Genomic DNA, 16,964 nt, shown 5'->3' with positions numbered 1-16,964 from the left:
GCTGCAAGGCCAGGAGCTGCATGTTTGGGGAGATACACCCTATTTCATAAATCCAAGCCTGAGTGCTGCTCCACTCTGAACTACCTTCTGGTTCATTAATCACAGAGCTGAGTCTAGTTATCTGTGCATATCAGAAGAAAAATGGCCCTGCCTGACTTCTTGGGATTGCTTACTAACGTTCCTCTACCTGCAACCTGGAGTCCTCAGCTCCAAGGGGCTGGGCTAATATTTCCTGCTATTCTGAGCATCCTGAAATATGAATGATGTTGGGCGAATGCGTGGGACAGTTTGAAGGGAAACAGGAGCATTAGCAGAGCATGTTTCATGCAAGGAAACCCTTTGTTGGCACCAGTTAAAGATTGCATAACCATGCTGAGTATGTCTTATTTATTACTGTTGTGTTAAATGCTCAACCTGCCTTCAGATCACGGATTACTCAACATCCTTTTAATTTTTCAGCTTTTTAGCTGGTTAGCGTACTTCACCCCTTGCAGATGACAACCATTTAGGAAAAAGAAATCTTTATTTTATATTTTTTTTGTATACTTGTACACAAGTAAAATAAAATGCATATCTATATATACTGCAATCTCGTGAAGGAAAAGGTAGCATTCTTTAACAAATGCTGCCCGTAAACATGGTGTGATGGAATGAATACGGAAAAACTGCAATATTCATAAACATAGGATTAAAACAGCATCAAATTCATTACCTCTGCAAATGGGAACCTGCAATATTGTTCAGTGTGATGTCAAGTTACAAACAGATTTTAGACATTCTTTTCAGAGCATTTCTTACACTTTTTTTTTTTTTTCCTGTAAATAAACCATATTTCTTTACCATCTGCTGTAGCAAAAGCTGCTTTTTGGGCAAGTGCAGTTCCGAAGACCAAAGGTATAATTCACAGGATTCAGGACAAATAAATTATGTACATCTTGGTGTTTGTCTTTTTTGTTTTGTTTTGTTTTGTTTTTTTTTATAAAGGCATCCAGTTAACTTTTGTGTAACAAAGCTTTCTCAGGGTGGATGGTAGTTTTGCTTTTGTTTGCAACATTTATGGAGGTCAGCAAAAGTCTAGTATTAAAGTGTCATCAACCCAGGAAAAAAGTTAATTTTAGCAGAATAACAGTAAGCTCCACACCAAGGGGGGGATCAAAAGGCTTAGGCTGAGCTGTAACGTGGAGCTGTTTCCTTGCTGGGTGAGGCGGCACTGAGCCTTTGATTTGTTCTTTTTAGAGCAGCCCTGCCTTTTTTTGGTTGGGATTGTGGAAGGTTCAATAGGCTCTAGAAATTCTGGTTTCAACTTGGTCAATGGAGGGTCTACAATGCTGGGGAAGGTCCCAAAGGGGGAATCGTTTATCTGCTTGTTGCTGCCATTTTTGGAAGGGTCCGTCTCAACATACTTGGTTTTGGACATGTTCTCCTTGTCCTTGAGAGGGTTGTTGGAGGATGGCCGGCTGCTGTGGGAAGAAGGACCTGCCTTGCCTTTAGCTTCATAAATAAAAGATTTATCCGTTTCTGGCTGGCAGCACTTCGGGGAGCCATTGTGGGAACCAAGAGGGGGGACCCCAGTTGGCAGTTTACCAGATCTGGTCTTAGTGCTAAAAACGCTTGTTCGTATCTGGTTGAAGGAGTCGACGCATCCTTCCAAGTCGGCGCTCTGCAGCCTTTTGAGGTCTCTCCCTGCCAAGCGAGGGGGAAGGTGGCACTCTAGCTCTGAAGACGATCCTTTAAACTGTTTAAACCAATTCCAGAGAGACCGAGCCTGGCAGTCACAGATCCACTGGTTACCATTCAAGCGTAGGTACTGGAGGGACACCAGGGGAGCCATGGTTTCCCCCGTGAGCACTGTCAGGTTGTTGTTAAACAGATACAAGGTCATCACTTTCCCAAGGTCATGAAAAGACCGGCGGTGAACCAGGCTGACCCTGTTCTGGTGCAGAAGCAGCCGGTCAAGGTTGATTAGCCCACGAAAGACATTCTCGGACAAGCTCTTGATTTTGTTACCATGCAAAAACAGGTAGGTGAGGTTTGCGAGATCTATGAAGGTGTCATCCAGCAGGTTCTGAAGATTATTATCCTGAAGGTAGAGATATTGCAAGGAGAACAAACCTCGAAAAAGCCCTGTGGAGAGCTCCAGGAGCCCACAGCGATCCAGGTGTAAGGTATGGAGGTGAACAAGACCCCGGAAAGTGACAGGGTTGATAGATTTCAGGTTCGTGTTGTCGCTGAGATCTAACTCCTCCAGTTTGTTGAGCCCATAGAAGGCTCCAGGCTCAATGAGGCTGATGTTGTTGGAGTGGATCCAAAGAATTGTCATATTGCGGCAGGAGGTGAAGCTGGTGGACCTCACAAGGGTTATCTTGTTGTTGTGCAAGAAGATGCGCTGGCTCTGGATGGGTATCTCAGTGGGGATTGCTGTCAGTCCTTGCTGCTGACAACTTATTGTAATCTTCGGTTCACTGTAGCATACACACGCCCCGGGGCAAGACTCCACTTCTGACTGGATGTTCAAGCAAAGCACCAAAATCAGCAGTTTGCTTCCTAAAGGATAACAAAAATAGTATGCAAATTAGCCAGGGTCATGGGAGAGCGCTTTCCTTTGCAGCTAATAGATGAGCCTGAAAATCACCCTTCTAAGTGCGTTGCCACTAACCACAAACAACATATGCCAGGGGAGCCAAACAATTAAAATGCAGAATTAAAAATGCTCTACTGCTCAACACAATAGCTAAAATCAATATACACTTGTAGTGACAAAGTCTGAGCACCTCCTCAGCCTTTCACACTTTGGTGGTGAAAGAGAGTGATCGTTATGTATTTGCATTGTGGGTCCTGAATGCACATCTAACATAAGCCCTGTTCCAAAGAGCTTACCTCTGAGCAAAGGGGCTGTCTTCTGGGGGCCATTTGTCTCTGCCACAGGCACATTTAGCGCAGTTCAGCCTATGGGAAAGCATCTGCCCAGCTGTGGCTGATGCCTGCAGCCACGGGGTTGTACTAGGCAACTCTGCGTCCCATTCCAGCAGTGCCACCAGCTCCTTGCTTTTCGGGATCATTGAACAACTCTCCAAAACAAGCAGGTGTCCCCAGATTGCGTTCAAAACGTAAGATGGAGATGTGGCTTTTGTGACTTTCCATGAACAATTTCTGACTGACCTGGTCTTCCTGTAAGAAATAACTGTGAGGATTCCCAGAATAACTTACAGGTCAGACCTGCCTGTAGAGGTCTCAGGGCCAAAAGCATCCTTTCCTTCTCTCGGTCAAACCTTTACACCACATAGTCTTGCTTTCCCTTCCTCTGTCACCTTTTTCCCTTTGAATCTGGGCAGCCACCAAGGAAGAGGAGAAAACAGCATGTTTTTCCACAAAGGGCGGTACTGTTGTTGGAGGAAATCATGTGAAATGCTTGATTCAGGGATTCCTCAAAGTTTGCAAGGCAGAAGTAGGTTTCGTGTGTCCCAAGTGTTCAGGCATCCCATTGGGGTTGAAAAGCCCCTGAGAGGAACATTTTTTCATGGCGATGACCACCTCCTTCCCAGGAGCTGGGCTGCACAGGAATCACAAGGAAGCATTTTGATTCACCAAATTCACCAGCCCCAGCTGGGCTGCTGGGAAAGGGCCTGGAGGATGGGCAGGGATGGGCAGAGGCTGTGCAGCCAGCATCGTCTTCTGAAAGGGGACCTGCGAGGGAGGGTCAGCATGAACCTCCAGCTGAGACACCTGCAGAGAGACCTGCTGTTTCCTACCCAGGGTGGGGAAGGCAGGGAGGAGAGGCAGTTTCAGCAGTGCTTTACCAGCAATTAGCAGCAAGTAATTAGATTGCTTCCTCTAAACCACTTACAGGAGCTAAAATGAATGGGCAGCAACTCTAGCAGTGGGAGGCTCTGTTTGTGAAATACCACGTGCAAGCAGGGACACGTGTGTCTCCTTCCCAGCTCATCACAGCACCTCTGGCAAAAAGGCATGTTCCTCCCCATCACTGGGGATCCCCAGCCCAAGGACAACAGCAGCTTTCCCTCTTCACTGTTGTGGGAGGTTTTTTCCTTCCCCGAAAGACTGAAAATGTTGTTCAGGCATGTTGATGCCTCATTACACCTTAAGGTAAAATAGCAGAGTTCAAAAAGTCAGGAATGAAGAGACAATGATGCAGACTGGGGCAAACTGGGGAGACTGGAGAGAGCCCGGTCGCTTCCAGCCACGTGTGCGTGGTGCAGCATGCTGGCTCCCATGGGGCCAAATCCTGGAGACAGCAGTTGCATCTCACAGAAAAGCCTGAAAGGCAATCACGGAGCTAATGAAACCACATCATCTCTGCGTCGAAGTAGCAACTTCAAACCCCAACAATAAAGGAGTAAATCATACGGAAATCTTACCAAACTGTTTACTGAAGCAATAACAAAGGTATTGGAGAAGCCGCTTTTCTGCAATAACAGGCTGGGATCCCAGGCCTGAGTTTCACGCTAGTCAAAATAATTCACCGTGTGCAATTAATAAATCTGTGGTGATCCAACGGTCCAATATAGGTGGGAGACTCCTATATATCATAGTCCACATGGGAGAAAAAATAACAGCTCGGCATGCAGAGATAATTTGAGTCTGTTATTATTAGCTGCTGAGCATCCCTGGAAGGCAGTGTGTTGAGTGCAGTATTATGACACATTCTGGCTGGCTTGTCATGTTTTGACATATCACGTCCCATTGTATGGAGCAACTGTAACAACTGTATGGAGCAAAGTAACACGAGACAACTGAAATCCCCTGCTGGAGACATGTCACACCAAGAGGAGCCTCCTGGGAAATTAAAACAATGCTGGCAACTCTCTGACCAGCACGATTCCTCTCCAGCTGATAATGAAAACCTGTAGCCAGAGAAATATGACTTTCTGGAGCCTCTTTCTTCAGTTTCGTGATGCAGATGATGTGGGCCGGGGTGGCACTGGAGCAATGGGATTCACCTCACTACGCAATACCACCTGCTCCAGCAAAAGAGCGCTCGGACTGCAGACAATGCTGCAGGCTCCATGGCTCTTCCCAGCTGCTCCTCCCTGCCTTGGCAATACCGCAGGGGCTACAGCCTACTCGGGGAAAATCCAACCACAACCCAGATGCATCCCACATGCCTTATAACTATGCGACACGCTCACAGTGGAGTGAATGCAAAGAACCATTCCTATGGGAGAGGAATCACAATGACAACACTCCTGTTCCACCTCCAGCCAGGGGAGGCAAGTGTAGAATAAATATAGGTATACACGAGGAGAGAAAGAGAGAACATGAAGCAGCCAGCAGGGAACAAGCCATGCATATGAATACCGCCCTGCCCTGTGCCACCCCCTCCTGACAGCCATGCTCCTGCACCCTCTGGATCACTTGATTGCTTGTGCCCTGAGCGTGCACCACCAGCCCTTTCCTATGGACACAGCCAGGCAGCAAGGTCCTGTCCCAGCCTCTGGGCGTGTGCAGAGCTGGAGGCATGCTACAGCTTCTCCCCAGCACAGAGGAGCAGAAGGGAAGGGGCAAATCCTGCTCCACTCTGAAAAATGGTTTTTCTTCTCCTGCTGCCGATGCGTCTGAGGCTGTTGGGAGCTCTGAGTCAGTGGCACTGATAGCTGGCTGCCAGTGGAGCAGCATAGGGAAATTAATTACAGGCAGGGCTAGCCTGTGTGCTTTAATTAGCGACCTGGTGTTCTTGAGCTGCTCGGATTAGCTCCTTCCACCAGAGACAGTTACTGTCAATCATCTCCCAAAGCTTTTTTCCAGTTAGTTTCCCACCGTGCAGCTCAACCATGTCCTGACTGATCCATGACAAAGCTCAGCACCCAGCAGTTGTCAGAGAGTCTCTGGCCAGCACAGAGCCTGAAGCAAGTGCAGGAGTGGGTGCAGCCCACAGACAGCCTTGGGAAGTCAAGGTGATGCTGCAGACCCTTTCTTCCTGAGCCAGATTGGGGTGTGCTGTGACAAAGACCAGAGGGACCATGCCTTGGCCTTCCCCTGTTGCTCTAAGGAGCTTCTCTGTCACTGGTGTTCAACCAGTAACTGTGCCTTGTGCTCAGTGTGTCCCAGACCGCAGTGGTCACCAAGTGCCATAAGCCATCCAGACCTTGCACCAGGACAGTTTCATCCATCCAATTCCAGCCAGATATTACCTTGCTTTTTCTGACCAGGTGCCAAGTGACTACTTTAGGACAGGGATGAGCACAAGGCAGGGTCCTGGGACAGGAAGGTTGCTAAGACCTGGCATCAAGCCACATTAACACAGCCACACAGTTTTAGGATGGTTTGAAGCACAGCAGACCTTGTTCCTGTCTGCCTGGAATACACCCCCATATTTTCAGGTAATCTCTTACTCTAGACCAAGTCCGGCAAGATTGAGACAGGCCAACTGTATCACTGCCCTGTGCCCCCAGGGCTGGAGCCCATCACTTGGAAACAGGCATCTGTTTTGGGGCCCAACGTCGTGATGCAAAGCACAGACACAAGCCCTTTTATGCTGAGCTGAGCATCGCAACAAAGCCCTTTTATGCTGAGCTGAGCATCGCAGCATGGTGTGGACCATGACCTCACTGAGCCTCATGCTCTAGCACAGAGCTGGGGCCATAACACAGAGAAGGAGCTGGAGCACTGATCTGAGGACTGTATTGCAGCGATGGGCAGAGGAACCAGGCACCCCAAGACCCATCAGCCGGGCACCCTGGCACAAAGCCACGTGCTCCACCTTCTTCTGTTCTCCTCTCCACCTTCCCTTGTTCCTCCCCCTCTTTGATTACCTCCTCCTTTCCATTTTCCTCCCCTCCTTCACAACCACCATGTCCCACGGCTTGTCCAGCTGAGGTGAAGGCAGCACCCAGGCAAACCAGTCCGTCCCCAGAGAGGCTGGGACACATCCTGGCAGTGCCCAGAGCCTGTACACTGTTCTGTACACCACACTGCAGCTTGTTTCCCTTGGCACAAAGCAGAGGGGAAGGATGAAGACCTTCAGAGGGTAGCCAGGCAAAGATCACACAGACACAGCTTAAAACTTGCCAGGAATAGTGTGAGTGTCGTGGGCTTCTGCTCCTCTTGGAAGGCACCAAGTATCCATGATGCTGAGGGGTCCCAGTGGGTGCTGCCCTGAGGAGAAAGGTCAAAGCCCTGGTTGAGGGCAGATGACAACAAGAATCCAGAGGACCTGGGCAGAAAGAGCCCAGCTGCACTGCAGCCTGGCTGGCACAGGCAAACGCCATCGTTTGTTTTCCTGGAGTGCTGGGTTCAGCTCTGGCTGTGGGCTCCTTCTTTTTCCAGGAAAAACATACCCTGCCCTTAGCCAGAAGTACAGGAGATATTCACTGGTGGCACAGGGAGGAGGGAGGTCAGAAGGTCCACTGTGTGTCCATTCCCAGAAATATGTGCCAAGACCAGCTCCCAGTGTGGAACTACAGCGTCCTTCCCTTGACCTGCCAGATAAATCCATCCAGAGCTCTGCCTACGCAGTGTGCTCCCACCACCACTGCCAAGTGATTGACACCGGACCCTCCACCACCTGCTGGACTCTTCCACCTGCAGGACTCAACCTTAGTGCTCATCCCTGAGAAAAAGTGTCTTGGCATAACATCCATTCCCTCATCCCTTAGACGAGAAGCCATTCCTACCCCTTCCAGAACACGATTAAAACTTAACTGGATAGTTCCAGTCAAATGCAGAAGATGAAAGAAAACCCAGTACCTGGAACCTTCAGTCCCTCCAAGACTTTGGCTTTGAGTTTAGCATTTGTTCCTCCAGAGCTTTCTTAAAAGCCAGATACCTCCTTCAGTCAAACTGCCGCACTTCCCCTTTGCCATCTCAGAAGTGTTATGACTCATGGAACTGGGAAGCAATTAAAGTGGGTCCATTATCTGTCTTTCCGCTAGTCCCCTGTGCGATCGCATTGTCAAACATGGCAATTAGAAAGAAAAGGCTCCGGGGGCCTCTAATAGATGCTTTGCAAACTTTTTAAGAGGCCAAAGCAAAATGCAATTTTCTGCAGTTTGCAGTGCCGTGGCCTTTCTCTGCCGCTCTGCACTTGTCTCTATTGATTTGGAGATATTATAATGCTGCTTTCCTACAGTGGAGGGTCAATAATCATTTGAATTCTCTCCTGGTTGGACATAAAGGGAGTACTTTACAATACAAAGCCTTTTGCTGATGCACACAGCATTTTGCCTTTGTTTATAGTACGGAGACACTATAGCTGCTATAATTCCCTGTTCTGAACTGATATTGTTTGAAATTCAGCACATGGCTTTGAAAGACACTCTGCAAAGCAGCTTCAGTGTCTCCTGCTTTGTCCTGTGGCCAAAGGTGGGTCTGTGTGTGTGAGTGTGTGTGCGCCAAAAGGAAGAGGGCAGCACTTTTATGCATTTCAAATCAAAGGCGAATCGAGAGGTGAATGAGGAAGGAGAATTGGTTTGGATGAGTCTCACCCCAGGCTGGAGTTTCTCTCTCTTCTGCTGCCTCCTCCCTCCACTGCAGAGAGGAAGGCTGGTTCAGGATGGTGCAGCTGGAGTGGCTTTAGGGTGAGGAGAGGAGAGGAGTGATGCTCTGCCGCCACACAAGCACCTGGGAGAAGCAACCAGTGTTACAACTCTGGGGAACTGAGGACCTGACGCGGGTACGAACAGAGCAGGTCCCAGCACACAGGTGCCCACTGCCGTGCAAGCATCCTCAGGCAGTCGCCTGGCAGCCAGCTGCAGCAGAAAATTTTGGGACTGCTGCAGGTCCTGTGGCATATCTGCAGCTCCATGGGGATGTTGGGGTGTCAGGCACCCCTGTCAAGGTGAATAGTCAGTGTGGTCACTGGAGCGAGCCAGCTGACCGCAGCTCCGTGTCTGCTCCAAGGCACTGAATTGCTCTCCAGGCTCAACTGACTGGGTCAGCTCCATCTCCACGGGCTGTTGCTGGAGCTGAGTCCCAGCTCACACCAAAACACCTATGTCTTTTTCCGGTGCCGAATCCCATCTGCCTAAAAATAGCCAGCTAATTCTCTTCTAGACACCGTTGAGGGTCTGAGACACCAACACGAGTGCTGGCAGATTTGACACAACTCCTCTAGGAGACCTCTGCTTTTCCAGCAGCTGGAGCTGGGTGTGATATAAATGGCAGCAGGCAGCAATGTTTAGGCACCTGAACCCCACCCCTAACTTCTATAGGTACAGTCTCTGATCCCACATGCTCTGGGACTGCATCCAGATCCATTAACCTTTGGGACTGCGATGCTCTTCATTCCCTTTGGCAGTACACCCTCAGTCCTGCTCTTTGGTATACCCAGCCTCTACCCTGAACGAGACAGGATTTCAAAAGAAAAAATATCATATGCGGTGAGAAATGAAAGGTCATTTCCGTAATGCATCCAGGCAGGGGATGGAGGCAATAGATGTGCCATTTCCTAACTTCTAGGTGTTCATCTTTTTCACCTAAATCATACTCCCTTAATGTGATTTTTGGACTTAATATTGCAGGGATATTTTTAAGGGAAGAAGGTAAAAGAGAGTTATATCATGTGCAATTCTTAGAATCCATCCTCACAAATCTCCAGAGGGGTTTGAATGCTGATTCTTCAGCATCGCTTAGGGCTGAACTACATGACTCATTACGTGAGCTGAGTGCAGCACAAACCTTAACCAGGGCAGCTCCATCCGTTCACGGGCATGTGCCAAAGCAGCTCCCGGCCGGCGGTGCTCCCCATCCCTGCCAGAGACTCTCCAGCGCTCCCAGCATTTTGGCAGCAGCATCAGTTTAGCCTAAAAACATTTGGGCAGGGTTATACTTTTGGTGGTTTGCCAGCACTTCCCTCAGCAACATCAGGGAGAGAAAGGAAAAGGTGATAGTTAACAGTTTATATTTCAGCCAATTTGAATATGAATTTGATGATGAGAAAAAAAAAAAAAAAAGCCTCTTCTCTAGCCAGAGGGTTTTCCTTTCCTCCTGCTGAATTTCAAAGGCTTGCTGCAAGCCATAGAGATGTGAAAGAGTCTCAAAGAAAAGGTCATGAGAAACCTTCATAGGGGAATATATCAAGGGATTTAAATACAGGAGTCATTAGGTCCCTGTATAACAATAACACTAATATCAATTATTATAGCGTAGTCATGCCCTGTGAGGCCAGGAAATGAGAAAGAGAAAAGCCTTCGTTATAATACAAGAACGTGACAAGAGCTGCACTGAGTCAGACAAGGGCCCATTTGGGCTGGTCCGACACAGTGGTCAGGAGCAGATGTGTATTGAAAGGCAATACTAAACGGTGTGAGCATTGCCTTGGCATCTTCTCCAAGCTCTGGGCAAACAGGAGCTGCCCAGGGCCTGCCTGAGGCAGAATTTCCCTGTCTCCTTAACAGACTATGAAACCTTCTTTCCACTCCCTCAGGTTTTCTCCAAGCCCTAGGTCACTGTATGAATGCTACTCCAGACTTTTTTGCTGTACTTCTCTGCATCTTTTCCAGGTCCTCTTCACTGTTGGGGTGGGAGGACAATACCCGGGATGCAACTGCAGCATGGACTTAGGCAGAGGTTTAGGTGTCCTGCTCTGTCCCTTACAGCTCCTGCACAGGTTTAGGTGTCCTGCTCTGTCCCTTACAGCTCCTGCACTCTGCCTGCCATCATTCAGCATCAAGCTGAGCTTTTCAGAGAGCCCTCCACGAAATTCCCAAGATCACTTTGCTGAGTGGCAATAGCTCATTTAGAGCCCATCATTGTGTTTGTTTAGGTAAGGGTCTGGGCTGTTTGCCAGTGTACATTACTTTGTATTTATAAATGCTGAATTGCATCTGCCATCTAGTCTGTGGTTATGAATTTTACCGTGAAACCCCTTGCTGCAACAAATCACGTGCCCAGATATCCACTTTCCTTCAAGCAGAAATATTATCACAGTTCACTGTTGTGCCCAAATCTTAAAATGTAAGCTGGTTGTAGCAGTGACATCTTCCTGATCCAGCAGCCAAGCTGCAGCAGTAGTTCACAGAAATAAGGACTTGGTAATCCCTACCTATCAACACAGGTTAAAGATGCTCCTTAAAATGGTTTGCATAAAAAGAGGAATAAACTTTGCTCGCATCTTTGATACGAGGTTATTCTCTTAGGCATTAAAAAGCTGACCTAGTTATCACTGCTTCCTATGGATAGGCATAGGAAAATCCTATGGATATCCTAGGCCATGCTTCAATGAGCGCTCTTGCCAGCTCTGTGTTCTGCCACCTCACCTGGTGGGACTAAGTCTCTGCCAATTCTATCAGCAGAGGCAGAATTTTCAGCTGTTCTTGTGTAAGATGTAATAAATCTCCATGTTTTCCATCTGTCCTATTTCCAGCTATCTATCCCATATCTGGAAGGGAAAAACTTATGACCTTTTAAAGGGGAAAGCTTATGACCTTAAAGTGAAAACATGGAGAACTGTAGAAAAGGCCTCTTATGTGGGTTTATACCATTCAGTCCCGGGCCTGATACTGTTCAACCCTGGCCCTTTCCATGCAGACAGTGTAGATCCCAGATGCTGCTAGCCTATCCAAGCTCTCCCAGTGTTCCCTTTTTCTTCCTCAGAGGCAAGCTGGTTTTCCTACTACATGCAGAAGTGTGTCCCCTTTCAGGATGTGATCATGTACGGTTGCTTAACACTGGAACAACCATGGCTATGTTCAGCTCTCCTAAAGGCATAACGCAAAGTCTTGGTTTTGCCTTGCTCCTGGCTCTCTCTAGTGTCCCCTCCACCAGTGTGACACCACAAAGGTCCCTGCACCACAGCTTCCCCCAGGCCAATCTCAGCATCAGCCTCTGTACCCAGTAGGGCACGTGGTATTTGTAGGGATCTGGCTCTGAGCAGATGGGTTTGACATGATACCGTGCCAGTTACCAAATACTATGGCAATAGCTGGGGGAGAGGCAAAAATCTCACGCAGATACCCAATGCAGGGGACTGTCTGTGACAAAGGCAGAAGTCCAAGGCAAATATCTGATGTGGAAGTCAGATGAGAGGCAAGAAGTCTGGGCAGAAAATGCCCAGTGCCCAAAGGGAAGGTGAAAGCACATGGTCTGGAACCAGCATTTGGAGCAGCCGGTGGCACCCCTGGAAAAAATGAGCACGAAGGAGGGAAAAGGAGGAGGATGGGCAGGAAGGCTGTCGGCTTGCTGCAGGAGAGCCAGCAGAACAAGCAGACACCCATGAAAGCCTGCAGGTACAAGCTGAACTCTCCGAATCCATGTGTCATGAATTCATCTTGGTCGACCGCTCTGAATAACTGTTGTGATCCTAATCCACCACGCAGAGCTGCAGTGGTGCACTTATTGCAACGCTGAGCTTGGCCAGACTGAGCACAGTACGCAGAAGAGGAGGTGGGCTCCTTCCTCACAACCTGGGAGAAATGTCACATCTGCCTTTTTTCCAAGTCATGGCCACTAATGTCACGTATCATCATAGCTGTCCCTGCCACACTGTCTTTTGCAAAGTGTCATATGACTAAAATCCGTATCCATCCCAGTAAATCCTAGCAGATCCCAGGCTGCCTAAGAAAGCAGACTGAAAGAAGCTGTGACTGGTCCCTGGCACCGTGGGTGACGGCATCATAAGTGGTCACGATCCTCATTTCCATCTTATCTGGATGGGACGCACCCAGCACATTGCATGAACAGGATCATCTATGATATTGCCACCATTCAATCCTCACACTGTGAGGAATGAAGTGAGAAAATATGCACTGTGAATCACAACTAGCTCCTACGGAAGTTAGTATTATCTGTGCCATATTTGTAAAAAATCAGGTACAAACAGGTGTCCAAAGGAAGTAAACTCTGCTTCCTGAGATGACTTAGATCTCCCGTGGAGCCCGAAGTATCTCAGGAATGCTTCAAAACATTATTACTAAGAAGCAGAGTTTCCTGTGTATCCGAACCCGGCACTGGTGAAAGCACTGTGTGCGAGTGACTCACAGAAAGGAGAGGTAAAGCTCCAGATGGCATTTACACCTGCTCTCCCCCAGCCATCTGGGACTGCACCCCACCTGGCAGCTGCGAATCCCACCCCCACATCTTCAGCACTGGAAGTGCCCCATTGCACTAGGCAGCATTTTTCTTGGTTTTCCTCTAAAATGACATTTATCTCAGCTTTTGCTTACAAACCCAGCATCTGCAGATCATGTGTAGTGGAGGAATGAATTCTAGGAAAGAGCCTGGAAGGAAAAGTTGCTCCAAAAATTTCCCATGACCTCAGTTTGGTTGTCTGCATGGACACAGACAACCCTTGCAGCTGAAGAACCAGCTTGGGAGCCAATGCCCCAGGCAACACAAGTAGGACAGGGAGAGGGAGAACATTTTAATTTCGACTTTAGACAAAACCACTTTTTCAAGGAACAGCTAGAAATGAAAACATGAGAGCAGACACGGGTGACTGAAGATCATATTTCTCTACGCTGCTCACAACTTGATGCTCTCCTTTCTGAGCCTGGATAACCAGAGCTCTCCACACCACCCCGTGAGTTGTCACCTTGGATGGTGGAGTAGCAGAGCCATGCAATGAAATGTAAGGTCTCTACCATGAAGTTCCCTTACAGCGAGATCTGTGGTGCAGACACAGGGCATTTCTCAGCACCCCCCTGGACACCCGGCCCCTCCATCCATGCGGTGGGACAGAAGCACAGTCTAGCCATGCTCCCCCCTCTGCCTCCTTTCCCCTGTCTCTCTTGGCATCCCTCCCAGCTCCCTGGCACGCATCCCCGCTACGTTCACATGACTCAGTCTTTCATTCCCAGATAAAAGTTGGGACTGATTTTTAATAAGTGTGCAAATTCAACTGCCATTGTCTTTATCAGGTGTTGGCTTTGTCTCCTTTGCAGTTTCAGCATTAGATATGCTTGCCTGCCCTGCTGCAGCTCTCTCATCCACTCTCACCAGATAAGAAACATGACACCCACAACTCTATAAACATACTGCTCTGTGATGTGCAGACTCTGTGAAACCAAGCTAAACAAGAATACAATAGGACGCTAATGATACACTTTTCCATTTGCATGGAAACTGGGAAGCGAGCAATGGGGAAAGGATCCCAGCCTGCAGCCAAGACAAGGCTTGAACCTCACTGAAGGCAGCAGCCCCTGGTGGCTGGCTGAGCTGCCCACACCTCTTACAACAGGTATCCCCCATGAGTTCAGAGACCCCATAGTATACCGCCAGGAGTTTGCACCAGATTTCCACGCCAAAAGCCCTCAGTTCAACTTCCAGCCTTTGGGTCTCATTACAGCTACAGTAGATTACAGCACCTTCCTGCTTTTTAATCAAGGTGGATAAAAACTCCCTAATCAGACTTTGGCTTCCCCTCTTTATCCAGAGATCATGTTAATCCATTTCACCACTACAGGGCATTAAATGTTCATAATCACCTGTTATCCAATATGGCCCTTAAATCAATTTTAGAGTTGCTGCCCTCAAGCAGGCAGTCTCCCAGCCTGACGAAGTGGCCTACATTCTGTGCTCGGAGATGGATGACCGAGCATTTAGCTGTATTAAAATTCATGTTGTTTCACTGTTGCCAGTCTACCAAGCAATTGCAATTGCTCTGCATTAAAGACTTGCCTTCATCATTATTTATCATGGCAAAATTCGAGTCAGCTGCAAACTTTACGGGCAACTAATTTATATATATTTTCCGGATCATTCATGAAAATAGTGAAATACACCGCGGTGAAAGCTGAATCCTGCAAAGCTAGTATGCAAGCAGCTTGTTCGGCAATGATCCTCCAAAAACAAACGCATTTTGGGAGCTTTTAGCTGCCTGTTTCTTAATCCATTTAATAACTGTCCATTGATTCAATAGAGACTATACTTTCAACCAAGTAAATCAAGTGCCTGACATAAGTCTAAATATATTATGAAAATCCAGATACACGAGTAGAGACTGGGTTTTTTTTGTCCACATCTAATACACCAGAACATTAGTCCATGCCTGGGGCTTGTTGGCATTGTGGCAATATGATTAATAAATAATAGTGACAGCAATATCTTTAAAAACAGCATCAGAAAAAAATGAGAACTCGACTGGGTTTAAGAATACTTTCTGGGAAATCTACCAGTTGAAATTAATGATATTTCTATGCCTTTGATCTTTAGCTATGTTAACATTTCCTCTTTCTCCTGCAGCACTGAGATCGAACCGACGAGCCTCTCCTTACCTACGGGGCTTTCCCACTTGCTGCTTTAAACAAGTGGTGGGCACTGGCCTTCCCTGCCTCTGGGACTCCCCTGATTTTCTGGTACTTATAAGGAATTAGAACTGGGACCTTGTCACCTAATGTTGACAGAGCTCCCATGCACACTCCTTAGGAAAAGGCTTGCACCTCCATCCACGGCTGGATTACTGCCACTCTCCATAAACCACTCCTGATGGATGGTGTCTCACCGCAGCCGGGCATCCCTCTCTGGAGATGCTACTTCACAGCCTCCACAGGCAAGTTGCTTAAGCACTCAGGATCATTTCAGAGAAAATAAAAGATTTCCTTAGCACTGACTCTGTGAGACTTGTTTTTCTCCAGGACCGGGTATTCACGTCACTCTGGCATCGCCCTCTCAAACCAATAACCTTTCCTTACTCTTCCACAGCGGGCAAGGTAGGCATTGCTGTTCCACTGCCAGCCTTGTCTGAGAAAGGGATGTTGTAGCAACACATTTTGCTTTAGCCCCTGAAGCATATTACTTAATTAAAAGAACCAAACCATGAAGCTTACTGAAGGCAATCTTCATCCTATAGTCAGGACCTGCAAATCTCCACAGGGACACAGACTTCACACCCTGCAGTTCAGTCACTCCATGCAGAGCAGTTTTAGTGCAGCAGGACTAATTTCCCCTAATACTAAGTGGCTATTAATATTTCATGATACTAAGTGAACTTTTTTCCATTTCATTTGCCATCTTTATTTGTTTAATTCACCTCGTTCAGCACTGGGAGGGAGACCAAGGACCAACTGCTGATTTGGGGGAAATAGGAACCAGGTCATCAAAGGAATTAACTGAAGTGAAAAAAGGAAGAAATTGGTCAAATTATGAATAGGAATTACATCAGAATCACAAAAATGCACCTGGGAAGCTCAATCCTGCAGGATACCCCCAAGGTTAAGAGCAATAACATCAGGCACCAAAACGTGACCTGATAGGAAATATATACATTTACAAGGAGAATATCCCATCTCTTACAGCCTGGAAAAAGCTCATCCTAGCATATTCACTGTTACTTTCTTTGGGATTTCTCACACTTGACGCAAGCCAAGGAAAGAGAAGAGTAAATCTTGTGGATTTGAAGACAGAAAAAAAAGACTCCTCATTTCCCCCTGCTCTCTTTTCCCTGCCAAAGTGGAAGCAAACTCTCCTTTCTCTGGGGAAATAGTTTGTGCAACTTCTGACAGGAGCAAGGACAAGGAAAGCAAACCCTGCCGGTTCCAGCGGGCACTATCCAGACAACACGTTTCAAAAAAGTGTGCTTTATGCCAGCCTTGGCATACAAACCTCTTCAGTACTCTCACCTCCCAAAACCAAAACTCCACAAAAACTGCCCAGCAAACCATCTCAGCCCAGCAAACCCCCTCCAGCCTTGTGTGAGGAATCAGGCCAGGGATCTCACACAGGGAAACCACGAGTACTTCAGAGTAAAGCTAGGAATTTCGGATTGTCTTTTTCTTCTGGTGCCTCTGTCTCTGCCATCCCTCCCCTAGGGATTTTTTCAGAGATGTAGCATTAAGCAAACTCGGACAATCTCACCTTGATTACAGAGAGCCAGAAGAGTCAGAAAGGCTCCTGCATTACTACTTACATCCTCATGAAAACCTACTTCCACTCAGGATTTAGATGCTGCTGTTTCTGCTTCACCACCCTTGGCCCCTGCCTTGCTATTTTCCTTCTAAGATGTTATTTGGGGTGACATCCCCTTCACCCCCACCTTTTGCTGAGAAAACAGTCCAAAACAGCTTCCCTTGTGG

At 47.7% G+C, this 16,964-nt stretch overlaps 1 protein-coding gene across 1 annotated transcript in view; it reads right to left on the bottom strand.

The window, feature by feature from the left end:
- Nucleotides 1–504: 504 nt before the first annotated feature.
- The window catches only part of RTN4R (reticulon 4 receptor), a 29,019-nt gene continuing 12,559 nt past the window's right edge, over nucleotides 505–16,964 (bottom strand). Inside the window, exons 2-3 of the mRNA XM_009282109.2 lie at nucleotides 2,878–2,916; nucleotides 505–2,544 (exon numbers count right to left, since the gene is read on the bottom strand). Coding sequence (XP_009280384.1) covers nucleotides 1,115–2,544; nucleotides 2,878–2,916 — 1,469 coding nt within the window. The 3' untranslated portion in view covers nucleotides 505–1,114. The remainder of the gene's footprint in view (nucleotides 2,545–2,877; nucleotides 2,917–16,964) is intronic.

This window comes from Aptenodytes forsteri, unplaced genomic scaffold, assembly GCF_000699145.1.
Source record: "Aptenodytes forsteri isolate BGI_AS27 unplaced genomic scaffold, ASM69914v1 Scaffold85, whole genome shotgun sequence".
In the NCBI taxonomy this organism is placed as follows: Eukaryota; Metazoa; Chordata; class Aves; order Sphenisciformes; family Spheniscidae; genus Aptenodytes; species Aptenodytes forsteri.
This window is presented reverse-complemented; position numbering and strand designations above follow the sequence as displayed.